General features: G+C 34.8%; 5 protein-coding genes across 19 annotated transcripts; 3 read left to right on the top strand and 2 right to left on the bottom strand.

The window, feature by feature from the left end:
* The first annotated feature begins 981 nt into the window (after positions 1-981).
* On the top strand, positions 982-5,852 carry LOC142521064 (fructose-1,6-bisphosphatase, cytosolic). Its single transcript, XM_075624251.1, has 12 exons — positions 982-1,327; positions 3,037-3,084; positions 3,200-3,274; positions 3,347-3,408; positions 3,499-3,565; positions 3,667-3,780; positions 3,881-3,967; positions 4,089-4,159; positions 4,247-4,312; positions 4,725-4,811; positions 4,911-4,986; positions 5,449-5,852. The coding sequence occupies exons 1-12, from the start codon at positions 1,169-1,171 to the stop codon at positions 5,569-5,571; spliced, it is 1,035 nt and encodes a 344-aa protein (XP_075480366.1). The 5' UTR covers positions 982-1,168; the 3' UTR covers positions 5,572-5,852.
* A 3,878-nt stretch (positions 5,853-9,730) lies between these two features.
* On the top strand, positions 9,731-12,902 carry LOC142521062 (protein WHAT'S THIS FACTOR 1 homolog, chloroplastic). Of its 14 annotated transcripts, none has more exons than XR_012814071.1 (4): positions 9,731-9,806; positions 9,892-12,263; positions 12,377-12,451; positions 12,649-12,902. XR_012814071.1 is itself a non-coding variant. In XM_075624249.1 (3 exons), the coding sequence occupies exon 3, from the start codon at positions 10,163-10,165 to the stop codon at positions 11,384-11,386; it is 1,224 nt and encodes a 407-aa protein (XP_075480364.1). In that variant the 5' UTR covers positions 9,731-9,806; positions 9,892-10,002; positions 10,104-10,162; the 3' UTR covers positions 11,387-12,902. The 14 variants fall into 14 exon arrangements, 3 of the variants coding, with proteins under 3 accessions (XP_075480364.1, XP_075480363.1, XP_075480362.1); XR_012814066.1 differs by having other exon boundaries at positions 12,538-12,902; XR_012814074.1 differs by having other exon boundaries at positions 9,892-12,451; positions 12,649-12,694; positions 12,785-12,902.
* LOC142521303 (fructose-1,6-bisphosphatase, cytosolic-like) lies at positions 12,039-13,087 on the top strand. The gene is made up of 5 exons (XM_075624526.1): positions 12,039-12,263; positions 12,310-12,377; positions 12,538-12,596; positions 12,742-12,926; positions 13,019-13,087. The coding sequence occupies exons 1-5, from the start codon at positions 12,039-12,041 to the stop codon at positions 13,085-13,087; spliced, it is 606 nt and encodes a 201-aa protein (XP_075480641.1).
* A 6,830-nt stretch (positions 13,088-19,917) lies between these two features.
* On the bottom strand, positions 19,918-27,082 carry LOC142520768 (uncharacterized). 2 transcript variants are annotated; one of them, XM_075623888.1, is made up of 2 exons: positions 25,550-27,082; positions 19,918-20,983 (listed from the first exon to the last, which is right to left on the bottom strand). In XM_075623888.1, the coding sequence occupies exon 1, from the start codon at positions 26,333-26,335 to the stop codon at positions 25,706-25,708; it is 630 nt and encodes a 209-aa protein (XP_075480003.1). In that variant the 5' UTR covers positions 26,336-27,082; the 3' UTR covers positions 19,918-20,983; positions 25,550-25,705. The 2 variants fall into 2 exon arrangements, with proteins under 2 accessions (XP_075480003.1, XP_075480005.1); XM_075623890.1 differs by having other exon boundaries at positions 19,918-20,213.
* On the bottom strand, positions 22,243-22,780 carry LOC142521302 (uncharacterized). Its single transcript, XM_075624525.1, has 2 exons — positions 22,662-22,780; positions 22,243-22,576 (listed from the first exon to the last, which is right to left on the bottom strand). Exons 1-2 carry the CDS (start codon positions 22,778-22,780, stop codon positions 22,243-22,245), a joined length of 453 nt encoding a protein of 150 aa, XP_075480640.1.
* Positions 27,083-27,325: the final 243 nt, after the last annotated feature.

The raw sequence follows: 27,325 nt of genomic DNA, 5'->3' as shown, positions 1-27,325 counted from the left end.
AATTACACAACAGTATAAATATCATGCTTTAATTGTCATATTCAATACGAGCAATTATCGCTCTCATCAAGTTTTATTGAAATTATCCTTGATCATTAAATAAAACATTAAAAAGTAAACCAATTATTTCTCTGAAGTTGATTTTCTAGTTTTTGTTGATTGATTGATTCAATGCATCGTATTATTAAATAAATATATATATATATATATATATATATATATATATAATTAAAAACTTAAGATGAAGACAAACACTTATGTGAGACGGTTTCACGAGTCGTATTTTGTGAGACAGGTCTCTTATTTGGGTTATCCATGAAAAAAATTACTTTTTATGCTAAGAGTATTACGTTTTATTGTGAATATCAGTATGATTGACCCGTCTCACAGATAAAGATTCATGATACCGTTTCACAAGATATCTACTGTAAGATTAATATAATAATAAATTTTGATATCATGATCTTTCATTTTATTCAATGTCAAAGATTCATTATTCAAGCAAACAATTATTATCCTAAATTTAACAGCAAATTATTATTATTAAAAAAAACATTATCATATAAAAATAATCTATATAATCTTGTATTAATTAATTTTATAATATTTTAGGAAAAAATATTATATATACATACACATCGCGTGCAAAAAAAAAATACTGAATATATATAATATCTCCCATGGCCTTTTGACCTAATTTTCTCAATTTGATAATATTTTTTAAAAAATATTATATATACACACATCGCGTGTAAAATAAATATTGAATCCGTACAATATTATTAAGTATGAGATCTTTGTAGTAACTACATTAGAGGACACCAAAATATTTAATTTCATAATCACCTTTATTATCCTACTAAAAACCTGCTCAAGTCAGTCAATATTTCACATATAAACAAATCTAAACAAAAGCTTATATTTTAAATCAAACAACTCTTCTAGATCGAAAATAATTTCGTACCCGCCTTTCTCAATTTGATTGGCAGTAAATGAAGTTAGAAATATAGAGATCCACGTACTTTAAATGTTGCTTTCCCAGTGATCTCGTTCCCATCCACACACACACGCACAGGCCTCGAACTTCGTGCCCTTTCCACCAAGATAACGTCGTAGAAACAGAGAAGTGAGAGGATAACCCATTACTAATCCCGACAGCGGCGGAACTATGGATCACGAGGCGGATGCTCACCGGACGGATTTGATGACAATAACCAGATACGTCTTGAATGAGCAGTCTAAGCATCCGGAGTCTCGCGGGGACTTCACCATCTTGCTCAGTCATATTGTTCTTGGATGCAAGTTCGTTTGCTCTTGTGTTAACAAGGTTTGATTATTGTGTTGGATTTAGTGGCTTTCGGTTATTTAATTGTGTAACCAGCTTAGTCCTGATTGAGCTCTGATTCGAAATATTTGATTGAAAAGAATTTAATTTGAAATATTAGGGATAAATAACATGGGAAACTTCTGATATGTGAATTTTTTTTAATCTGAATGTGAAATGAGGATTTTTTGTTTTTCCTCTCCGTTAAAGTTTGGCCGGTTATGTTGAGTGATCCTCTACCTAAATAGAACGGCACTCATTCGTGATTTATGGAAGTCCAGCTTTATTTTACCCTTACCTGGACTTTACGCTACTGCTATATTCTTTATATTAATGTGGATTTTCCCTGTCTTGTACGAGAAAGATCGTCTCACGAATCTTTATATGTGAGATGAGTTTAGTCTACCGATATTCACAATAAAAAATAATACTCTTAGTATAAAAAGTAATACTTTTTCATGGATGACCTAAATAAGAGATCTGTCTCATAAAATACGATCTGTGAGACCGTCTAACACAAATTTTTGCCATCTTGCCTGGACTCATATCCTCCAATCTGTCTTAGGATTTTCCATATCAGCTAGTATGTTTGCTTCTCATGTGCTCCATTAAATCCTGGTGGTTTGGGTACTCGGCACATCAGTGCTAGGCAAATAGTTATGCACTACCCGGTAAAGTCAGAGAGGGTTTGACTTGTAGTTCTAAAATTTGCACTTATCGGTCCGAGTAGATGAGCAATTGCTGGCTGATGTGTTCCACCAGTACCACCATGCTGTCGGTTTTTCTTTATGATATTTATTCTGATACTGAAACCCCAGAGAGTTGTCTTAAGTTCATGAAATGTACAATTATCTCCAAGCCGAGGTATTAGTTCTAGTGGTTGGCTACGATACAAGTCTCTGTAGGTCCCTTATCATCCTGGTGGTTAGGGTACCCAGAGAATAGTTATGCACTGCCTGCTAAAGTCCTATGCTTTTCTTGCTGCTTCTATTCTCCCTTCCCCACCATTTATATTAGCCAATTTTCGCTCTAAGGGTGTTTAATCACCCATCTATTTGCATCAATGACCTTCTTGTGGTTGTAGATTGTATCAGAGTGTGAACTCAAGAAGTCAGCATTTGATTCAAGATGGCTGCCCCTACTCACTCTTTACTTGGTTATATGTGAGGTTGAGTGAAGGATTAAGGGAAAAGGCAATTTTAAAGGTCTCTAAATGGAACATTACTCTTATTAGTACACAGGGCATCAAAAGGGTCTTAAAGTTGCAGATGAAGCATCGTCTATGAGTCACATCATGCCTAGTTAGCAGACCTCTTTATTTTGTCTACTCTACGGTGTGTTAATCAATAATTTTTTTTCACTACTTGAGAAGTCAAAGAAACAATTTAATTCAATTTGTATAAAGAAAATCAGAGTGAATTAAATTGTTCCCACAAAAGCATGAATTTATATTCTGCATCTCTTGCATTTTAAAGACAAAGAGCTGTGGGTCGGTCTGATCTTATTGCTATACTCCTTTCCTACTTGCAAAAAAACTAAATGAGATATAGACAAGAACTGAAACTAATGGTCCGAAAAGGATATGTGAGCTGGACTTTGATGAGGTGCTCCCTTATATAAATAAAGATCCATGGAAAATCCCATACTTGACGAAAAAAACAGCTACAGGTTTTTATGTATTGAGTAATATCTCAAATTGTATGCTTTTGCAGGCAGGTTTGGCCAAACTTATAGGGCTTGCTGGAGAAACCAATATACAGGCAAGTCCCAGAACTCTTTCTTTTGTGGCTACATTCATTCTAGTAGCAATGCTCTTCAACGGTATTATATGTTTATTTTCAACATTAATACATTTAGCCGTGCGTTTCTTTGAAGGGCGAAGAGCAAAAGAAACTTGATGTGCTTTCAAATGAAGTTTTCATCAAGGCACTAGTCAGCAGCGGCCGAACTGTAAGTCTTGAATAATTAACTCTAGCAGTAGAGGGAGGGAATAATCTAAGAACCTCGTTTACATTCTTGCAGTGTATCCTCGTCTCTGAGGAAGATGAAGAGGCAACTTTTGTGGAGTCATCTAAACGTGGAAAGTGTGTCATGATCTCAATCTTTTAATACTCTTAAGTTCTAGTGATCTTTTTTATGAAATTTTTTCTCATGTTTCTATTTTGAATGTGCAGATATTGTGTTGTTTTTGACCCATTGGATGGATCCTCCAATATTGATTGTGGCGTCTCTATAGGAACTGTATGAAGATGTCTTGTTTGCAATGCAGCTCCTCTTGATAGATATATCAAAAGTATATGTTATGCTATAGTACTAAATTCCATACTTCTCTTGTTGTTTAGATATTTGGGATTTACATGATGAAAGATGGAGGTGAACCAACAATCCAAGATGTTTTGCAGCCAGGGAAGGATATGTTAGCTGCAGGATACTGCATGTACGGAAGCTCTTGCACGGTACATATTACTTGTTTTCACATGATTCGGCACACATTACAATTCAATAAATTAATATCAGATTAAATTTCCTATGCATATTTGTGTCCTAATCTTCCAGTTCGTGCTGAGCACTGGAACTGGAGTCAATGGATTCACACTTGATCCTTCTCTTGGAGAGTTCATACTGACTCATCCAAATATTAAGGTAAATCTTGAATCTTCACTCGTACCAGTTCATAATTTTGATGGTAAACAACTCTCAAGTCAACTTCACACTTTGGAAACCAATTAACAGAAATTATATGTATGTGATCATACTGGAACAGATTCCGAAGAAAGGAAAAATATATTCAGTCAATGAAGGAAATGCCAAGAACTGGGACGCTCCAACATTAAAGTATGTGGAACATTAAAGTTTGTGAAGTCTTGAATATTGTTTTAGCACCCAGTCGTTATGATGTCTTACAATTTTTGCTAATATCAGGTATGTAGAAAAATGTAAGTTTCCTGAAGATGGCTCGCCATCCAAGTCTCTAAGATACATCGGAAGGTAAGTACTCTCTAACCAAAAACATTTTAGCTAAGGATTGAGGTAATAGGTTTGAGAAAACATTGTGGAATGAATTTGTGAGGCCAACAGGTATATTTGGATTTTTTGGGTTGAAAAATTCTCCACATGCATCTGAAATCTTGAAAATGTAATCCACCATTTTAGGTACAATACAGTGACGATTGAGAAAATATTCTTGGAATAACACGAAGTTCTGGAACTCATTATTTTTTTGGTTAAAACTTATACGTGTTTGAAAATACCAACACTATCTAAAGGTAATTGCCATTGAAGTTTGAACATGTTGCTTTAGTCGTCATTTAAATTGATATAACTACTTGATCCTAGACAATGTAATATAAGAACTTATGCTCCTCTTTCCATTATGCTGAAGTTCATACTATGATTTCAGTATGGTTGCTGATGTCCATCGCACTTTACTTTATGGAGGCATCTTCTTGTATCCCGCTGACAAGAAAAGCCCGAATGGGAAACTGCGGTATGTATATGAATTTATATTGAAAATCAAGCACCTTTCTGATTGGTCATCTTTTACGAAGAAAATTGCAGGCATTGATTTAATTTTTGTATGTAACAGGGTGCTGTATGAAGTTTTCCCAATGTCATTCTTGATGGAACAAGCAGGAGGACAGGCATTTACTGGCAAGCAGAGGGTAAGTCACAAATTTCATTGGGGATTTTGTTTTTAATGGCTCTCATTTTATCTTCTATGCACTAAGTTGGTTCCAGCTCGAGTAGACTTAATTCGCTATCTAAATACTCGAACTGGGGGTCGAGCTTGAGCTAGAACAAGGCGCTTTTGTTTGTGCTTAAAAAGACAGAATTTTAGATCAAGCTTGACAAGGTGCTTTGTTTCCAGCTTGAAAAGACAAGAATCTGCAACAAAAATAGTTCGAGACATAACTGTAACAAAGGAATAAACCCTTACTGAAACTTGAAAACAAAAACAAATGGTAAATTTAATGAAGTCCGGTAGCACGACTGGACTTGAGCATTTGAATTGCTTGTGTTTATGTTCAATTCAAACAGCTCAAGTAACTCAAGCTAAGTTTACTCAAATCTGAGCTCGAGTCGAGCGTATAATCCTGAATGAGTGATTTGTTTCCTTCTTGTAGGCACTTGATTTGATTCCGAAGACCATACACGAGCGCTCACCGATATTTCTGGGTAGCTCTGATGACATCGAGGAGATCAAGGCCTTGTATGCTGCTGAAGAACCAAAAAATCTCAGTTCATAATAACCGAAGTTCATGGTAAAAGTCGAATAGTTTAGATATATGCGGAATACCGACGAAGGGACTTTGATCAGTTGTAAAAGTATGTTTGATTAAATTCAACCCATTTTCTACAAAATCATACATTCATATAGGTTAAAAGATGCAAATGAGCAATCCAATAAGCGAGCTCACATGGAATCGGTTTCGATCCGAGCTCTTGAAATTGGAATAAGTTCGGTCGATCCTCGGATTCCGACAGATGCAGTTGACAATTGAATCCATAATTTTTTTATGTTTGCCAATTGCGAGCGATATGATTCTTATAAATTTAACTACAGAAGTTACATAGATTTTTTTATCAATTCAAGAATATATTAATATTATGTTATTCATTTATCAAAAGTACTTAGTTTATACCTCAGCTCCAAGTTGGGATTAAATAAATTTTATAATAATAATAACTAGGGTGATTCCGGTGCGGTTTTACGGTTTTTTTTTTTAAAAAAAATCAAACCGAGTTGTCATATGCGATTTGTATTTTGAAAAAAATAATCGCGGTTTTATATGAAGAATTAATCTTATGGTTTTTAGCGGTTTCAAGCGGTTGCGGTTGGTTTACGGTTGGTTTAACGAAAAATATTAGAACATATATTCTAATTTATTTGAAAACAACAACAATATAGTGTTTTCAAATATAAAATATAGTTTAAAGCATGTAAAGATAAAAATAGATAAAATAATAATTAAGATTCAAAACTAAATTAATAATTTAACAACATAACAATCTCACAACAAAAATGACATTTATACTATTTTATCTTTTTTTAGTTTCAAATTTCAAACAAAATATTGTACCAAAAGAAATAAATACTCTAATAAAAGATTAATATGAAAAATAATTAAAAAGAAGATAAGTTTTATTTGTAAGAATAATATTTGTAGAAAGTTGAGATATAATGAATGACAACTTCTTAACTTGAATATGTTATTTACAGATTATTATAATTCTAGGTCAAATATTATGACAAGCGGTTTAGACGGTGCGGTTTGGTGTGGTTCTTGGCAAAAAAAAAAATAACCGAACCGCGTATACGATGCGGTTTATGATTATTATTTTTAATCGTGGTTTTTATAAAATATTATGAAAAATAGTAAGGTGCAATTCGGTTCGAACGGTTAATAAAACAATTTGATCACCCCTAGCATACACTGCATTTTTCTAAGAAAAACATTGCTAATAATTTTCTCTCTTAGGTTTTTTAAACTAGGAGATTGTTTTTGGTATTTCAAAAATTTATTTTTGCGTCTATTTTTATCATTTTTGTGTTGTATTTAAATCATAAAAGTGAAGTATAATAATAAATTTTTGGAATGTCATTAATAATTTCTTATTTCGAACATTATCTTATTATTATTATTATTATTATTATTATTATTATTATTGTTATTATTAAATATAATTTAATATATTTAAATTTTAGTTTATATATTAAAATTTAATAATGAATATTCGATAAATTTGATTTTAGTTTAGGTTATATTTGTATTGATATATTTGATTTAAAAAGAAATTAATGAATGAATTTTAAATGAAACTCAACTCGTATTTTGATAAATTTCAAGTTCATTTAATAACGATGTAATTGAAATTTAGTATAATTTATATTATTAATGTGTAAATATGTTACGTGTTAAATTAAAATATGATTGATTATTAAAAAACTAAAATAAAAATTTGAAATAATGTATCAAATCCATCTATCTAAGCTGTAAGGCCCGAGATTTTATCATTTTAATACGAGATTATTTAATTTATGAATTTTGGAATGTTGAATTAGATTCCATGGTTTTTGTAATTAATTAGGATTGAAATGAAATTAAAAAGAGTTATTGAGGGCTGAATTGCAAATAGTGAAGAATTCAGGGGCTAAAGTAATAATATTGGAACTTGAGTGGCACACTTGTCATGCATTTGATATATAAAGTTATCATTTCCCCAAGACTTTTCAAGGAAGAAAACCGAAAGATTCACAGCAATTCCTCCAAGTTTCTCCAAGTTTAAATATTTGATTTTGCATGCACCGATAATCCGAAGTTTGATCCGAGCACGGTTCTGTACTCCTCTTGTCAACAGCTACAACTGGACGTAAGTTTTATTGAGTTCTGTTATCATTTGAAATTATGATATTGGAGGAATTATTATTTGATCATTATATGGTATTCTGGATATGTTAGACATCGTAGAATCGAAGTCAGATCGAAGAACAGATTGATTATGGAATTGTTATGATTTTCTGATTATATTAATTGGAAATTGAACAGATTTGGATTATTGACTGATCCTGGATTGTATCGGATATTGGTTATGATTTGTAATTGATATCTGTTGATATTGTATTGACGGGGATATCGGGATTGTGCCGTTATGCTGTTAATTTTGAATTAGATTCAGATTGATCGGATTTAGTATGAAATTGGGAATGGAATGTTGATATTACTATTATCGATATGTCATTTCAGATTGACAGAGACAGCCTTGAATTCAGAATTTCCAATTCTTCAGACCGAGACTACGAACGAAAGGTATAAGTCGATGTTAACCGGGAGATTAACTTGAGTTAGATTGGACTCTAGTTTCCCTAAAACCACATACTTTATTTTATTGCAATTGTTTGACATTGATATGATTAAACTATTGATTTATAGAAAGTAGAGAATAGCCGATAGCTATGGAGCGAGAGTCATTGACAGAAGAGTCAGACAGTAATAGAGTGGTCATTGGCCCATTGCACATTGTCATAGGATAGCTTTGGCGAATATGCCAAGTCTGTGGCGGATATGCCAAGACACTGGATTATTGACTTATATCGATATTGCTTAGGGGCGGATCGACTCCTATCGCTGAGATTCGATATTTGTGTTAATGTCCAGGAACCGGGATCCCTAGATTAGAGATGAGTCGAGTCGGAGATGAAGAGTTAGAGAGTTTTATCTATATTCACTAATGTGTCATAAATTATGATTCATGTTCTTAATACATGGTTTATGCTTTTGTATATGATTTTATGCATCGCATGTATACATTGCTTATACTGGGATTTTATTCTCACTGGAGTTATCCGGCTGTTGTCGTGTTTGTATGTGTACATGGCAACAGGTGGGACAGGATCAGGGTCGAGGAGATAATGAGAGATCGTGATTAGAGTGGAGACTACGGACTTTGACGTTGCTGTAGATAGGATTCAGCACTTGACATTTAGTTGTTGAACATTAGTTTAAGTTCGATGTTTGTTGTACAAGACTTGTACTTTTATATTGATATGTATATTAGATTGAATTACATTACGTTCCGCAATTTAAAAAAAAAATTAGACCCAGATTAATTAATTGATCAATTTATCCCAATGACGATTAAGAAGATGATTAGTGTCCGGGTCCCCACATAAGCTCCATTTTACATAAAGAACAAAATTTTAACTAAAACCGTTAAAAATAAAAGAAAAACCGCATATCTTTTTAAGAAAAAAAAAGTTTTTATTTCTGAATCGAATTGAAATTAAAATTGGAGCTTCAAATGGTTGTGAGATCATCTCATGAATTTTTATCTATAAGACAAGTTAATATTAGCGATATTCACAATAAAAGTAATAATCTTAACATGTTTGCGAGCCTATTATCAAACATGTTTGCGAACTCACGAGCCTAATATCCTTATGCTTGAGTTTGGTTTGATTAAATTTTCGAGTTCGAAATCGAGCTTGAGTTTGGCTTGATATGATTAACAAACGAACTCAAACGAGTTTTTTATCGATCCAAGCTTCGAATATCTCGCAAACGGTTTGATTCATTTACATCCCTAATCAAATCCATCCATCTAAGCTCCATTTTACATAAAGAACAAAATTTTAACTAAAACCGTAAAAAATAAAAGAAAAACCGCATATCTTTTCAAGAAAAAAACTTTTTATTTCTGAATCGAATTGAAATTAAAAATGCTAGCTTCAAATGTGTCTGGTGACACGGTCTTATGAATCTTTATCTGTGAGACAGGTGAATCTTATCGATATTCACGATAAAAAGTAATACTCTTAGCATAAAAAGTAATACTTTTTTATGGATGACCCAAATAAGAGATCCGTCTAACAAAATACTAGAAAACCATTTAAAACAAATTTTTGTCATTACTAATTTGCTCCGCGATCACTTCACGGAACGCACAAGTGTGGAATTTGTTGGTCTTGAAATTATCAAAAGAGGTAATGTACAAGTCGCCTATTTTTCAACGTGTGGAGTGTAATTTTTTTCATTTTCTTTGATTTTTTTAGTTATTTCTTGTCATAGGGAATGATTGCTAGGCAGTTGATTAATCAGAACTTGGAATAATCCTACTCATGAGCTTGGGGGGCAATTCCTGTCTGATTAGATACGGGTCTTCCACCTGTTTGATAAAATGTTTGATCTAAGTCTTTTCAATTTGGATAGGGAGGAAAAGGTTTTTCATTTTGTTGTTTGGTTATTTCATCAGTAATTTTGTAATCCTTGCTCTTTCTCAGGAAAATATATCGTGGGATGCAGTGTTGAGAATTTAGAAATGAAAGATTTTGAGTAAACCATGGGTAGCATACTTCCTACAAGCTGCAAACGTTGGAATGTCTATACGTACAGAAAAATCTTCAGTATTCATCTTGGAAGAAGATTTTCGTTGTGGTCAATGAAGAAAGACCCAGATCTTGAGTCGGTATTGTCTCGAAACCGCAGATGGATAGTGAATAATCAGATCAAGAATGTAATCCTTAGATGCCCTGATCAAGCCGTGCCTATTGATTTCCTTCAGAAGAAATCCAAAAGCCTCGATCTTCAGGGAAAAGTTCTAAATTGGCTTAAAAAGTACCCCTGCTGCTTTGAAGTGTATCGCAAGGATGATGAGTATTTCTGTCGACTAACAAAACAGATGAAATTCTTAGTTGAGGAGGAAGAATCTGTCAAGGATTCACAGGAGCCGGTTTTTGTGGAGCGGTTGGCAAAGTTGTTGATGATGAGCACCAATCAGAGGCTTAATGTCGTGAAAATAAATGAATTGAAGAGAAATTTTGGATTTCCAGATGACTACTTGCTTAGAATAGTGCCAAAGTATTCTGATATGTTTCGAGTTGTCAGTTATGGGGGGAAGCGAAGTGCAATGGAGATCGAGCTCACATCTTGGAACCAAAATTTTGCAGTTTCTAGCATTGAAAAACTGGCACAAAAAGAGGGTCATGACCCGTGCTTTTCGTGTTCTTTGCCTTCTACATGGATAAAATCGTTGGAACGGTTTCAAGAGTTCAATTCTACTCCATATATCTCCCCTTATACAGAACTCAAAGGCTTGGTGGCGGATTCAAATGAAATGATAAAAAGAACAGTTGCTTTGGTGCATGAGTTACTATCACTTACATTGTGGAAGAAAGCTTCAATTGTCAAATTAGGCCATTTTAGAAGAGAGTTTTGCTTGCCTGAGAAACTGAATGTTTTGCTGTTAAAGCATCCCGGTATATTCTATGTTTCGAACAAATACCAAATTTACACTGTTCTTCTTCGAGAAGCGTACAGTGGGTCAGAGCTTGTTGAAAAGGATCCACTCGTTATTGTGAAGGAAAAATTTGGAGATTTGATGCAGGATGGGCTACACGAATATAATCGGAGGCACTGTGCGATGAATCTAGAAAAGAGGAGGAATAAAGGGTTTGTACCAGTTAAAGTTTCAGAAGTAGATGATGAAGGAGGTAATCTTGGTGGCATTCTTGATGCAGAAGAGAGGAAAAGATTCTATAAAGTTCTCTTTGATGACCATTCTTGATAAATTCTGATCTCTTTTTAATACATAAACTATCATTCGATATTTTGTTTCCTTGATTTCCAATCCGGAGCCGAGTGCACAACCTAACATGGCGACTCGAGGTCTCTTAAACAGTAGAGAATGTGCAGCAAGATCTTCCGCCAGACTTTGATTGCATGTGAAATTATTGCCAAGCGGATTCAATGTTGATGACAAAGTAGTGCAGCAACTCCATGATTCGGCCTTGGGGTAACATGGGAAATTCTTGAGTGGATCTAACATTGGCAACAGACCAATATATGTGCATAAGTCATGTTGCATGGATTCTGATGTAAAATTCTGAATTTTTTTTCTCGGATTTTATTATGAAACTAGATTGATTAATTTTTTTACCGTAGTAATAAATAGTTGAGTTAATTTGTTTTTATAAATGTTGCTATCAATCATGTTTGGTAGTTTTATAGTAGTATCTTCCATTTAATGCAAATGAAATGAACGCCTCAACTCTGAGCTCTTGCATTTGGACTTATCAGCTTGCCTCACACGACCCGAAACTAATGTATGCCAAATCAACATTAAACCTAAAATATAGAGGTAGAGGTTGAGATAGAGTTAGACATGTACTATTCCTTAATTTCAAGACAATAGCCGCGCCATCAAATAAAGAGCGCACATGATCTTGAGCCGGGTGTGGGCGTTTTTCATAGCCACACTTTATAGTTGTACCATCTTTTTTCCATCTTTGAATCGGAACGAGGACCGTATACTTGGGAATAAAAGCCCCAAAACATGTGATCCCACTCCATACAAGTATGGGGAGATAAGGGGGAGAAATCGTATACTTTTGCAGGCAGGTTTGGCAAAACTTATAGGGCTTGCTGGAGAAACCAATATACAGGTAAGTTCCAGAACTCTTTCTTTCTTCGCTATTTTTATTCTAACAGTTATCGTCTACAACCATAATATATATTGCTTCAACATCAATACATTTAGCCATGGCTTTCTCTAAAGGGTGAAAAGCCAAAGAAACATGGTGTGCTTTCAAACGAAGTTTTCATCAAGGCACTAGTCAGCAGTGGCCGAACTGTAAGTCTTGAATATTTAACTCTAGAGGTTGAGGAAGGGATTAATCTACTACTTAATGCATAAGAACCTCGTTTACATTTTTGCAGTGTATCCGAGGAAGACGAAGAGGCAACTTTTGTTGAGCCGTCTAATGTGGAAAATGCAAGTAATCTTTTTGATAAATTTTTTTTTCTCACATTTCTATTTTGAATGTGCAGATATTGTGTTGTCTTTGACCGTTGGATGGATTCTCCGATATTGACTGTGGTGTCTCCATAAGAACTGTATTAAATGTCTCGTTCGCTACGCAGCTACTGTTTATAGATATGTCAAAAGTACATGTTATGCTTACAGTGGTGAATTCCATGCTTCTCGTGTTTGGATATTTGGGATTTACTTGATGAAAGATGGAGGTGAATCAACTATCAAAAATGTTTTGTATCCAGCGAAGAATATGTTAGCTGCAGGATACTGCATGTACGGAAGCTCTTGCAAGGTACATATTGTTTTCACGTGATTCAACCCACATTACAATTTGATAATTAATACCAGTAAAAAATTCCCTATCTATTTGTCCTAATCATTCAGCTCATGCTGAACACTGGAACTGGAGTCAACGGATCACGCTTGCTCACTCTCTTGGAGAGTTCATACTGACCGATCCAGATGTTAAGGTAGAATCTTTAATCTTCACTCATACCAGTTCAATGATGCCTTTGAAGGTAAACTCTTGAGTCAACTTCACAATGTGTGTGATAATGTTGGAACAAATTCCAAAGAAAGGAAAAATATATTCAGTCAATGAAGGAAATCCCGTGAACTGGGACGGTCCAACATTAAAGTACGTGGCTCACCATCCATGTCCCTGAGATACATCGGGAGGTAAATAGACTGTCAAATCAATTTTAGCAAAGGATTGAGGTAACAGGTTTTATTGGTGATTTTTAGAGTATATGACTGGAAAGTCTTTATTGCATTCTTTCCTTGATTTGTTTGAAATTTAGACAGGGTTTTAGTGATCTTTATTTCTTCTCCCTGGCTAGAAGCAAGAAATTTTAATGATTTTTGGTTTCGTTTTCATGTTTTGGAGAAAATTTTGTTGGATGAATTTGTGAGGCTAAAAGGTATATTTGGATTTTTTGAGTTGAAATTTCGATTTCTCAATGTGCATCTGGAATCTTGAATTTGTAATTCACCATTTTTAGTAAAACACATTGATGATTGGGAACATCGTAGTAACATATTTCTTAGCATAGCACAAAGTTTTGGAACTGATTATTTCATTTCACAAAAACTTATTAATGTCTCAAACTATAAACTCGATCTGATGGTAATAGCGAGTAAAGTTCTGATATGTTGCTACTGGTTTGTCTAAATTAATTTAACTGCTTAATCCAACACCAATACAACATAACAACTTATGTTCCTCTTTTCCTTATGCTTATGTTATGCTATGATTTTCAGTATGATTGTTGATTTCCATCGCACGTTACTCTATGGGGCATCTTTTTGTACCCGGCTGACATGAAAAGCCTGAATGGAGAACTGCGGTATATTTGAGACCCCGTGTTGATCCTTGGGGCACCTTTTCGATGGATCATCTTTTACGAAGATAAATTACACGTGTTGATGTAATTTGTATGTGATAAGGTGTTGTATGAAGTTTTCCCAATGTCATTCTTGATGGAACAAGCAGGAGGCCAAGCAATTACTGGCAAGCAGAGGTAAGACCGAGAAATTTTATTGGATTTTATTGTTAGAAGCTGCATCCTTTTCTTTCTTTTGCAACGAGTAGAGACTCAACTACCGATCTAATCACTCGAACTCGAATTTTAACGATATCAAAATAAGTAGCTAATGACCTATACGATGAAGCCTTGGTAGCACGACGAGCCCCAAGATTTTGATTTGTTTGTGTTTATGCTCAACTAACACACATCATCTCAAGTAGATCAAGCTAAGCTCATCAAATCCGAGCTCCAGTGATATGTTTCTTTCTTGCAGGCATTTGATATGATTCTCAAGACGATACACGAGCGCTTGCCGATATTTCTGGGTAGCTTTGATGACATTAAGGAGATCAGGGCCTTGTATATGCTGCTAAAAAACAAAAAAAACAATTCATTTCATAACTGAATTCCCTGTAGTAAAATGGACTTTCTTTAGATGTATGGAAATAAGTGATGCAGGGAAGTTTGTTCTGTTATAAAATTGTGTAATATTACATTCATATAAATTAAATGTGGAGGAAATAGGAATCTGACATACAGAGTCGTACACATTTTATTGATTTAAAAAAGATATTAATTTCAACAATTTATTACTTTTTAAAGTGAATTTATGCTTATTTGTTTTGTGATCGATTAAGATAATGTTTTAAAAAAATTGATTATAGATTTTTCTTTTACAAAGTTTTGTAAATTTATTAAAAAAAATTATAATCATTTTTTTAAAACATTTGCAAACGTTACTTATATCAAATATTTGGAAAAAAACTGTCTTCCCCTTGGTTTATGCCTGATGTAATCATGGTTAGGGATGTAAATGAACCAAACCGTTTGTGAGTTATTCGAAGTTCGATTCGATAAAAGCTCGTTTGAGCTCGTTTAATGAGGCTCGTTAAGATAAACGAACCAAGTTCAAGCTCTACAATATTCGGCTCGTTAGCTCGTGAACATGTTCGTTAGTAAATTCATAAGTAAATATCTTAGATGAAAAATAATAATTTTGATATTTAATTTATTGATTTAATACATCAATTATGAGAAAAATATATTAAATTTATTTATTATAATAAATTGACAAATTTTAATAAGAATATTATATTTTTTTCTAAATATATAATTTATCTTTTAATGAATTTAATGAATATTTATTGAGCTCGTTTAGGTTCGATAAAAGCTTGAATAAGCTCGTGAACAATGAATATTTGTTAAATAAAGCTCGAGCTCGGCTCGATCATAAACAAGTCAAGCTCAAACATTCAATAGTTCGGCTCGAGTCGATTACATCCCTAATCATGGTTTATGTGTGATATCAGAATAATTATTGTTGGCCATTGTAATATATCAATTGCTTTCACAAAATATCACCATAGGATATAACAAAATAAATACTTGAATATTATATTTGATGGGAAAAAATTTATTCCAATATAATTACTCTTTACATAGAAAATTTAGCTTTCTTAAATTTATATTTTATATAAAAATGCAATATACATAGATGAATTCGAATATGTACAATGTACATCCCCGAAAAAAATGCGATTTTTTAAAAAAATTACGGAACAAGTTTGTAACCATCGGATTTCGAACTTAGACATTTTCTCGAATTTGAAATATTAGTGTCAGATATGCTATAAATCATCGTAGAAAAAAAGGTGTCATACATGAAAAAAAATAGAGAAGAGAGCAATGGGATGCATATGATTGCTATCAATTGGTTAAACATGGAATCTCACACTTGCATGGTGCTCGATTTGGGCTTTAAGAGTGCTTTACTTTTGGTCCATTAATGGGGCCCAAAACAGCGACTCTACAAATCCACTTATCTTCTTCGTGGGCCCTACGCGATATATATTCTGCACACGCGATGCGTGTGTACAGTCTTTTTTATCATTATCGATAAACTAAAGTGAAATTTGACAAATTATGGAGAGACTAAATTGATATTTGAATTTTTTAAATAAAAAAATAAAAATAAAAGTGTGTGTTGAAATTTAAACAAACAAAAAACAAAATGTAATATTAGTATCATATAAGGTTAAAGTTGGAAGAAAAAGTTGGTGTCCTTCTTAGTTAGTTACTATCATGCCCTCAACTTTAATAAAATAGAATATATATATATAAATCGATTTCGAACTACTTTTAATTATTTGTAAGTTAAATGTATATTATGTTTTTATCAAGAAACATTAATTAAACACATTGATATATTTTTTTATAACGTGAGAATCTGCTGTCGTTACTCTTAGGTATATATTGCGTAAACTCCATGTCACGTGAGTAAATCGCACTGAACAAGCTCCGTCCGATGATAAGATGTTGATAAGATGAATTGAAATAATGATCATTAGTCAAACGTTAACTTACTCAACCGTATCGAATATATTTTGCGGACTTAAATTGGCTCTATTTTTATTATTGCAAGTTAATTAATTTCCTGCCGTCCACTAAAATATAAATAATAATCAATAATAGAGTACGTGCATTGTATCTATTGAATTGAAAAGGACAATTCAAAATTAAACTATTTCTCAGAAAAAAGTTAAATTAATTTATAATAACCTCGTAAGTTTAATTTATTGCATTAAACTAGCCAGTTCCCATTAATATTCACCAACTTTATGCTTTACACTTACAAGTGTGAAAAGATAATTATTGTATTTAATTATTATATTTAAAACATAAGTATGATTTAAGAAAAATATTTGGCTTCTGTTTGGACAAATATTTATATATATTTTATAAAAGTGATTATTACAAAAAAATTAAAAAAAAATTTTAAAAGTTGTTTTAAGAACTAATATAGGTTTGGACAACAATTTCATAAAAAAAATTGCAACTATAAAATAAGAGTTGGTTTTTTGTGAAACGGTCTCACGAATCTTTATCTGTGAGACGGGTCAACACTACCGATATTCACAATAAAAAATAATACTCTTAGCATAAAAAGTAATATTTTTTCATTGATGACCCAAATAAGAGATCTGTCTCACAAAATACGACACCTGAGACCGTCTCACACAAGTTTTTGTCATAAAATATTTATAAAAGTATCACAAAACAAATCTGAATTGTTTTTTAAAAATATACTTGGAGAACAATTTTTAAAAAAATTCATTATCCAAAAACATATTTCAAAATTTTTTTATTTTAAAAAAATTAAATTAGTTGTCGAGACGATAATTTTTTTTATATAAAGAAATAATCTTTATAAACAAACTAGAAAGAGGGGGTAAAAAATGTTTTATATGAGATAGAAATAGTTCTTTATCAAATGATGGGGGTGTGGGCTCTAAATTTAGACTTACTTTTTTATCTTTGACTACTGAACAATCTTATTCCACTTTCATTTAAATTAAATTTTTTTTTATTGCGAGATATTTTATTATTCTTTAAATTGGGTGAAAAAAAAAATACTCACAAGACCGAATATTCATTGTCTTATAAAAATTTATATTTAGTAAAATAGTAAAATTCGAAAATTTAAAATCGTATAGTAATTCAAACTCCACGTATTGATCGTTCTCTTAACTAGAGAAATTATCACATCTTAACAATCTCACTATAAATTATTACACATCTTGCTATCATGAAAATTGAACATGTGAATTTGGCTCTTGATGCAGCTAAAATCAATGAATCACATAGAATACGAATGCGAGATCCGACTAGTTAGTTAACTGATTCACTTGGCTGGTAAATGAGCTCACTTGGTTGATAAACGGATCCACGTAGGCAATATACAGATAATTTGCGGGGCGTCACCTGCATCACGAATACTCGTTAAGTGGACGTCGAGAGGGTACCCAGCGTAAAAGCTGGTGCGTCACAAACAAAAGTTAGAGGCGTCGGGATTTGTCCGACGTAGACACTCCGACACTCAAGTCAGAAAACAATTTAAAGATGTTAATTAAGAGCTAAAAAGTTTTAAGCATAAAAATCCCCCACTTGAATAATGAGAATCATATCCTATTTATAGCTTTTTTGAAGTGTATAGCGGGCTTGGGCCTTTATAATTAATTTGAGCCTCAATAATGAATTGAATAATTAAATTGAGTTATTACTCATCAGCTCTGATACCAATTCTAGGACCGAATGTATGACGCTTTAGCAAAAACTATAACTAATAGTTAAAGTGCACCTCAAATCTTTTAAAATGTATATCAACTCAAATATTTACATCTCAATTACATTTTCTTGTGTGAACATATGATCAATCATATGAGCATTGGCTCGTTATAATTTACTATCGCATAGTTAGATATAATTTTTGATAAATTGACAAACGTACGCCGCATAGGATGACATATTCTTAGTTGGACATTGTTTCTCATATAATTTTGCTTCATCCTCTCTTATCTGCCAACCGTCACTAATTGTTTGTGTATCTTTTACAAATAAGTTTTGCAAGATTTCTACTTCCAATTCGATTGCAAGAAAAAGTGCTTATTTATTTAATTTTGCTTTATTTATGACAGATAGAAGTTGGAAAAACCTCAAAGCTTCAGCCCCACCCTTATTTTCATGTATGTTCAAATAGTTATTTGTATTAGTTTGGTACATTATTTTTTTTTCAAAAACAAAATGACTTCTTGTGATATTTCACATTACACGCTAGACGGATGTAACTGGGTGATTGCCATAGGTTGTAACCCAGACATGTAAAAAAAAAGTTCGCCGATCTGAGACGGAAAGGTAAATCGAGAGATGTGTATAAGTAGACAGAGATCTTATGGAAAGGACATCAAACACCGACTCCCGGAGCTTACCTTCCACAATATTCAGGTGAAGAATATGCTGTAAACGAAAATCGATCATACGAAGTTCAGAAGTATCAACTCACGTCATTTCAAGCCTTGTAAATTTGCTTATGCACTTCCCAAATGGGTTTTAGCTTAGATATTGGCCGAACCCTTTTATCTATATATGCATTAAAATAAAAAAAGTTTAATTTTTAAAAATTAAAACATAATAAAGTAATGTAAGCAAGGCATTGGATGCGTGCCGGATCATATTTGGAACACCGAACAAACACATTGTTAAAACATCTGCATTAGCTTGCATGTGATTTCAAATAATATATGTTTTCTTTTACTCTACATGCTCGATAATCCTTTTTTTTTAAACAACAACAATAATATTAATAAAAAAATTCTAAATTTTTATAAATAAATATTTTAAAATTTTAGTTTTACTTATTTTTTGGGTTTTTATATCTTTTCGATCTCATTATTATTATTATTATTATTATTTTTCGTCCCATGAATATACAATGATTTGGAAAACAGCAACGTGTAACGTGTTCCAAATTTTTTTTAAACATTTTTACTCAATTATAATAATCTCTTCCCTCAACTCAAAAAAATAAAATGAGTAGATATCTTGTGAGACGGTCTCACGAATCTTTATCTTTGAGACGAGTCAACCCTACATATATTCATAATAAAAAATAATTCTCTTGGCATAAAAAATAATATTTTTTTATGGATGATTCAAAAAAAAGATTCGTCTCACAAAATATGACTCGCGAAACCGTCTCACACTGTGAGGCCCAGTTACTCTAATGACAATTAATGATCAAACAATAATGGTTTGATTTAAATTTACAGCGGAAATGGTTTAAAATAATTTAAAACGGACCTCAGGGCCTAGAAAAATTTCGGCATGACCTCCCCGTAAGTAGGACATTCCGAAAACTCAAGCATCATTTTATATCAAAATATACTCCAACTAGAGTCATTAAAACAAAACCAAAGTCAACAATCTATAGCCGCACTGGCCAGGACTAAATAGAATTTAAAACTTACTAAATACTCGCCAGATCATTAAAATCACAGAGTCGCCTCAGAACATAACCAGAACAACCAAATATCAATACAGATACACGGGGCATCTCCCCGGCAAATAAACTACAATACAAGACTGAACAAACTCAAGACATACATATAGACCAACTGGGAGACTCCACTGAACTGAACAGAACCAAGCAATCCAACCTCAATCCCGAGCTCCACTGGCGGAACCTCGGCCTGATGCTGCAAAACGACTCGGGAGATCTACCATGGTGCCCAATAGCAACCACAGCAGCCCCCCAGTAAACAACTGAGGTTAGAATTATGGTATGAAACAGTTCAACAATAACAACAATAAACATAAATCATGCGTAATCATATAATAAAATATAATATGCAATGCATGAAAGGCTCAACGAATAATCGGGATAACAGGAGCCAACAAACGGTACGATAACAACTGGAATAATGCTCGAGCAACAACACAGGGGTGCTACATCGTCATGCAGCTAAACCGCCCTGCCAAGTATGCGAGGTATGCCAAGCTGTGCTGAATAACACCCCTGACTCGGCCTCCATACAGCTGATACGATATAACAGGATGGCACAACAAAACGAACTAGATGACACAATCCCAGCGCTCACCTCAAAAGGCTGCACTAACCACGGGATTGTTCAATCACATCTACGGTCTCATGTGTATAGGCCTATCAGCCACACAATGATCCCGAGATAAACAACAGTGCCAGATAACAACGGATATCAACAATGGGCTAACAAGAACGATAGGGCTCAACATGAATGTCATAACAGTATGTCCGATGCTAAATGCCAATAATATGTCACAATAATAAACATAGATCACAACGAAGACATTTAACAATTTCCAACAGCCAACAAGTCATACACCCGATCAATGTAACACAGAATGACAATTAAACATAATTTATGTTTTACCGTCGTATGTTACCGAGCTGTAACATACCTATAACAACTTGACAATCCAATAATTACTTCACTTCAAGACCCTTGGCCTAAACAAAGCAACAATAAACCGATCATGAACTACATTCAATACCAATGTCCAATTTGGCACAAAAGAGCATAAAATTCGTATCTCGCTCAATATTAACTCAAATCAATATCCGCCAATTGAAAATGAAAGATAACTTGAATATCTAACTTTTTCTAGAAGAAACTATTTCCAGAATCCTAATAGATAAATCCCAGAATTATCAAGAAGACACTGCCACTCAACATATTTTCAGGCAGAATCTTGTACTGAGCAGTTTCGGCAAAATGAGCATAACTTGCTCAATTCTTAATGGAATTTAACGAATCTTATATCATTACGAATATAACACATAGCTCTACAATTTTCTTTTGAATTACAAGTCCAGAATCCGAGCGCATAATTGACAAAAACTCGAATTACAATAGGTGTCCTGCACAGCACCATTTCAGAATTCGATTTGACACATTTTGGTAGAAAAATCAAATCAATTCCGTTTCTTATCCAAATTCAATGATTCTAGCGGCTATAGAAAGATAACAAACAGAGATACAAGTTCTTTTTAAGTCATTTCTACAAATTCAAGTTGTAAAAATCGCAGCAACACCAAAACCGGAAGAATTCGCGCAGAAACAGAGCACCGGAAGAGCAGCTTCGATCTACCCGAATCCTTGCTCAAACTTCGTGATTTCTGACTTGAATCAAAGCATAGGATGTTACGAAGACACCCCTTCAGACCGATTGAGATTTGGACGCCGGACGGAGGAGATATCGCGACTTTTCTGCGGCTGCTTCAAGGGTTGCGAAAATTGGTTTCCTTCTTTCTTCCTTTCTCTCTTTCTCTCGTTTTTTTCTTCTTTTATTTTGAAATTTGTGTGTATGTATATGTATATTTATATATTGTATATTTGGTTACTCAAATAGTAACTCAAGCCCATTTATCCCGGTCTGAATTTATTTTGCTCTCGTGTGTTATTTAAACTCTATATGTATTTTTTTATATCGTTTTAACTCCGATATTCTAAACATTTTTTTAACACACTTCTAGAATTTATTTGGCATAAATTATTATTTTAATTTACAACTCAATAATTATTCTAATTATGCCAAATTACCGGATAATTAATTACAGGGCCTTACATTTCTCCACCCTTTAAAACAAATTTCGTCCTCGAAATTTCTGTTTATACACATACATCTTACACACGATACGAAACCAACAATACATTACTAAGAATCAAACAGATATGGATAAGATGCTCTCATCTTCTGTTCTGTTTCTCATGTTGATTCTTCTACCCCATGTCTCGACCACTGAACACGTACAAGTGGTATAACTTTATTGCGTAAAACTTTATCTTTATGATCCAAGATACAAACAGGATACTCAGTATACGATAAAGACGGATCAAGTTCAACCTCATCAGGCTGAATCACATGAGATGGATCGGGCTCATACTTACGCAACATAGAAACATGGAAAACATCGTGGATGCCAGACAAAGACTGAGGCAAATCCAAACGATAAGCGCAAGTCCCAATACGCTCAACAATCTCGTAGGGGCCAACGAAACGAGGTGACAACTTACCTCTCATGCCAAAACGAACAACACCTCTAAACGGAGAGATTCTCAGAACGACGTCTGTTAGCATAACTAGCTTGACGATCTTGGGCAGCTTTCATTCTCTGACGAATCAACTGGACTTTATCATGCATTTCCTGAACAATCTCAGGTCCAGTCAACTGCTTCTCACCAAATTCATCCCAACAAAGAGGTGATCGACATTGTCTGCCGTACAAAGCTTCAAAAGGAGCCATACCAATAGTCACTTGGAAACTGTTGTTATATGAAAATTCTACCAGTGGTAAAGCTTCCTGCCAACTGTCTTTAAAATCCATGACCGCTGCTCGAAGCAGATCCTCGAGTGTCTGGATCGTACGCTCTGTCTGACCATCTGTCTGAGGATGATACGCAGTACTCATCGCAAGTCGTGTACCCATTTCTTTTTGGAAACTAGTCCAAAACTTTGATGTGAATCTAGGGTCATGATCTGAGGCTATTGCAACTTGAACTCCATGAAGTCTCACAACATTTTCAATATACAGACGAGCCCTTCTTGTACGAATATGTCCTCTCATACGGAATAAAGTGTGCCGACTTAGATAATCTGTCGACAATCACCCAAATGGCATCGAAATGACGAGAAGTACGTGGCAAATGCGTGACAAAATCCATAGCCACGTGCTCCCAGTTCCACTGAGGAACCTCCAGGCTATGCAATAATCCTCCCGGTCTCATTCGTTCCGCTTTGACTTGCTGACATATCATACAACGAGACACAAACTCAGCTACATCTTTTTTCATATTCTTCCACCAAAACTGAGGCCGTAGAATATGATACATTTTCCTTCCTCCCGGGTGGATACTATATCGAGTACAATGAGCTTCTTTAAGGATGGCTGTACGCAATTCAGGAATATCTGGGACAACCAATCTACCATTCAACCGAAGAGAATCATCTGAGTGAATTGAGAAACCAGATTGGTGTCCTTGAGATACTAACTCATAAGATTTCAGAACTCGATCATCAGTTTTCTGAGCTGATTTTACAATCTGAATCAACTCTGGCTCAACAGAAATCTGAGATACACAAACAACATTACCTTGGATTTGAAAATCCAACCCAGAGGTGCAAATATCCTCTTGTAACTTAAAAACATGAATCGAGGATAAATTAACGTCAACAACCTTACGACTCAAAGCATCGGCAATGACATTCACTTTTCCCGGATGATACTGGATCTCACAATCATAATCTTTCAAAAGATCCATCCAACGTCTCTGTCTCATATTCAGATCTGACTGAGAGAACAGATACTTCAAACTCTTGTCATCAGAATAGATTACAAATTGCTCCCCAAACAAATAATGTCTCCAAATCTTGAGAGCAAAAACGATAGTAGCTAACTCCAAGTCATGAACAGGATACTTAGACTCATGCGGTTTCAACTGACGAGAACCATAGGCTACAACTCTGCCATGCTGCATCAGAACACAACCTAGAACTCGATTAGATGCATCCGTGCAAACCACAAATCCTCCAGAACCACTTGAATGGTAAGAACTGGTGCAGAAGTCAATCTCTTCTTCAACTCGGCAAAACTTGACTCACATTCATCAGACCAAATGAATCTCTGATTTTTCTGAGTCAGTTGAGTGATAGGTCAAGCAATCTTTGAGAAATTTTCGATAAATCTCCGGTAATAACCAGCTAAACCCATGAAACTACGAATCTCTGGCACATTGGTCGGTCGTGCCCAGTTCAGAACTGCTTCCACTTTACTTGGATCGACAGAAATACCATGTTGAGATATGACATGGCCCAGAAACACAACTCTATCTAACCAAAACTCACACTTGGATAGCTTGGCGTACAACTGCTTCTTTTGAAGAATTCGAAGAACTAATCTCAAGTGTTTGGCATGCTCTTCCTCGGACTTGGAATAAACAAGAATATCATCGATGAATACAATCACAAAACGATCGAGATATTTACGAAATACTCGATTCATCAAGTCCATAAACACAGCAGGAGCATTGGTCAAACCAAAAGACATAACCAAAAATTCAAAGTGTCCGTATCTCGTGCGAAAAGCTGTTTTCGGCACATCTTCTTGTCTAACTCTCACTTGATGGTACCATGAACGAAGATCAATCTTAGAATACACCGAAGTACCTTGCAACTGATCAAATAAGTCATCAATCCTAGGGAGTGGATATTTATTCTTGACAGTAAACTTATTCAGTTGCCGATAATCAATACACATCCTCATCGTTCCATCTTTCTTCTTGACAAATAAAATCGGTGCACCCGACGGTGAAGAACTCGGACGAATATAACCTTTACTCAACAAATCCTGCAATTGTTCTTTCAGTTCTTTCATCTCAATAGGGGCTAAACGATATGGTGCTCGAGATATGGGTTCAGTTCCTGGCATTAATTCGATACTGAACTCAACTTCTCGTTCTGTTGGAAAACCAGGAATCTCTTCTGAAAACACATTAGGAAACTCACGGACTACAGGAATATCAGAAATCCGTCGCTCATCTTGCGATAGATCCACAGCATAAACCAGAAAACCTTCATGACCATAATCTAACAATCGATTCATTTCAATGGCAGAAACTAGAGGAATCTTGGCTTGAGAAACACGACCATAGAAATTCCATTTAGGAGCAAAGCTAGGTCTGAAACGAACTATTCCTCGATAACAGTCAACAGTGGCACGATTTGCAGTCAAAACATTCATACCAACGATGCAATCAAAGTCATGCATAGGTAGAACTATGAGATTCAGATATAGAACATTTTCATCGTGAAACAAAACCGCATTGAACACCACATTATCAGTGATAATCATTTTTCCCATCGGAAGTAACGACAGATAGATTGGAATTCATACTAGTGGTGCGAAGATCATGCGAAACAACGAATGCATGAGAAACAAAGGAATGAGATGCTCCCGTATCAAATAACACTCGTCCTATAAAACCACATAGAGTACAATTACCGGTAATGACAGTACCTGGAGCTGCCTGAGCATCATCCTCAGTCAAGGCAAATACATGAACATATGACTGATTTTGTTGACCACCTTGCCCTCTGCTCTGATGCGAAGGGCGACTAGGCTGATGGGAGGACTGGGACACTGTTGGAATTCTATTACTTTGAGCTCCACTACCTACCTGGCTGATTTCCCCGTCTTACTAGGACAAACTCTAGCAAAATGGCCAGGCCGACCACAAACATTACAAACCCCTTGAACTCCAACACACTGATTACTGGAATGCTTGCCTCCACAGTGATCACAGTAAGGTCCACTATAGCGATAACCCCCACGGTTCCCTAAACTCCCTGAACTCGAAGAACTAGAACCAGGCTTCTTAAATTGTTTCCCACGTGGACGAAGAGATGCAGAACCAGATGAACTGAATTGTTGTCTCCTCGACTGATAATGTTGGGTAGGAGCTCGATTGCCACTCCTCTTAAGACTAGCTTCAGCCCTTTTTGCTATTTCCACTGCTTCAAGATAATTCAGTGGCTTACCGGTAGAAACAAAAGGGTGCAGATGATCGTTCAATCCTTCAATAAAACTCTCAACAACAGCAACCTGACTTGCAGCAACATGAGGAGCATATCTCAGTATAGCATAAAAGGAATCTGCATACTCCGCAACTGACATATCGCCTTGTTTCAGGTTATGAAACTCAGAAGCCTTAGAACTGTAGAATGATGGAGGACAATAACTCTCCTTAAACTTCAACTTGAATATATCCCATGATGGAATGATCCTCTGAGCATCTAAAGTCATCAATGTAGTAGACTACCACATTTTGGCACGATCTTTCAACTGATGCACAGCTAATCTCAATCGATACTCTGGAGGATACTCAATCAAATCGAACAATTCCTCAATCTCAGAAATCCATAACTCAGCTTTCTCAGCTCCCTCCGAACCACTGAATCGAGGAGGATGCATAGAATAGAAACGCGCAACTAACTCATCTATCCTAAGATGCTCTAACTGATCAGCAGCTTGCTCCACAAAAGTATCATCAACAACCCGGACACGAGGTCTACCACGCCCACGACCTCGACCTCGAGCTAGAGGAATCTCATCAACAGGAATTTCTCCACCTCCCTCCATTCTATACGATAAAACACCAAAACAATTAGAATGGAAGTAAACAGATCATATAATCACATAAACATTCTGTCAAGTAGCATACACAGGCGCAACAACTATTTTAGTGCCCAGACTCGAGTGTCCTGGACTCTAGTTCGAGCGTATCCCAGTTTACGCTCTGATACCAAGATATGAGGCCCAGTTACTCAAATGACAATTAATGATCAAACAATAATGGTTTGATTTAGATTTGCGGCGGAAATGGTTTAAAATAATTTAAAACGGACCTCAGGGCCTAGAAAAATTTCGGCATGACCTCCCCGTAAGTAGGACATCTCGAAAACTCAAGCAGCATTTTATATCAAAATATACTCCAACTAGAGTCATTAAAACAAAACCAAAGTCAACAACCTATAGCCGCACTGGCCAGGACTAAATAGAATTTAAAACTTACCAAATACTCGCCAGATCATTAAAATCACTAGAGTCGCCTCAGAACATAACCAGAACAACCAAATATCAATACAGATACACAGGGCATCTCCCCGGCAAATAAACTACAATACAAGACTGAACAAACTCAAGACATACATATAGACAACCTGGGAGACTCCACTGAACTGAACAGAACCAAGCAATCCAACCTCAATCCCGAGCTCCACTGGCGGAACATCG

This window comes from Primulina tabacum, chromosome 12 (assembly GCF_025594145.1).
Source record: "Primulina tabacum isolate GXHZ01 chromosome 12, ASM2559414v2, whole genome shotgun sequence".
NCBI classification, from domain to species: domain Eukaryota; kingdom Viridiplantae; phylum Streptophyta; class Magnoliopsida; order Lamiales; family Gesneriaceae; genus Primulina; species Primulina tabacum.
The sequence above is the reverse complement of the archived record's forward strand: the minus strand, read 5'-3'. Positions and strand labels throughout refer to the sequence as shown.

Coding starts and splice junctions, on each gene's coding strand:
- LOC142521064 (XM_075624251.1), top strand. CDS start 1,169: ATGGATCACGAGGCGGATGCTCACCGGACGGATTTGATGACAATAACC. Junction 3,085..3,199: donor CTGGAGAAACCAATATACAG/GCAAGTCCCAGA, acceptor GTTTCTTTGAAG/GGCGAAGAGCAAAAGAAACT. Junction 4,812..4,910: donor AGCCCGAATGGGAAACTGCG/GTATGTATATGA, acceptor TGTATGTAACAG/GGTGCTGTATGAAGTTTTCC.
- LOC142521062 (XM_075624248.1), top strand. CDS start 10,163: ATGGGTAGCATACTTCCTACAAGCTGCAAACGTTGGAATGTCTATACG.
- LOC142521303 (XM_075624526.1), top strand. CDS start 12,039: ATGATCTTGAGCCGGGTGTGGGCGTTTTTCATAGCCACACTTTATAGT. Junction 12,264..12,309: donor CTGGAGAAACCAATATACAG/GTAAGTTCCAGA, acceptor TTATTCTAACAG/TTATCGTCTACAACCATAAT. Junction 12,597..12,741: donor GTCTAATGTGGAAAATGCAA/GTAATCTTTTTG, acceptor TTCGCTACGCAG/CTACTGTTTATAGATATGTC.
- LOC142521302 (XM_075624525.1), bottom strand. CDS start 22,780: ATGGCTCCTTTTGAAGCTTTGTACGGCAGACAATGTCGATCACCTCTT. Junction 22,577..22,661: donor GAAATGCATGATAAAGTCCA/GTTGATTCGTCA, acceptor CTCTCCGTTTAG/AGGTGTTGTTCGTTTTGGCA.
- LOC142520768 (XM_075623888.1), bottom strand. CDS start 26,335: ATGACTTTAGATGCTCAGAGGATCATTCCATCATGGGATATATTCAAG.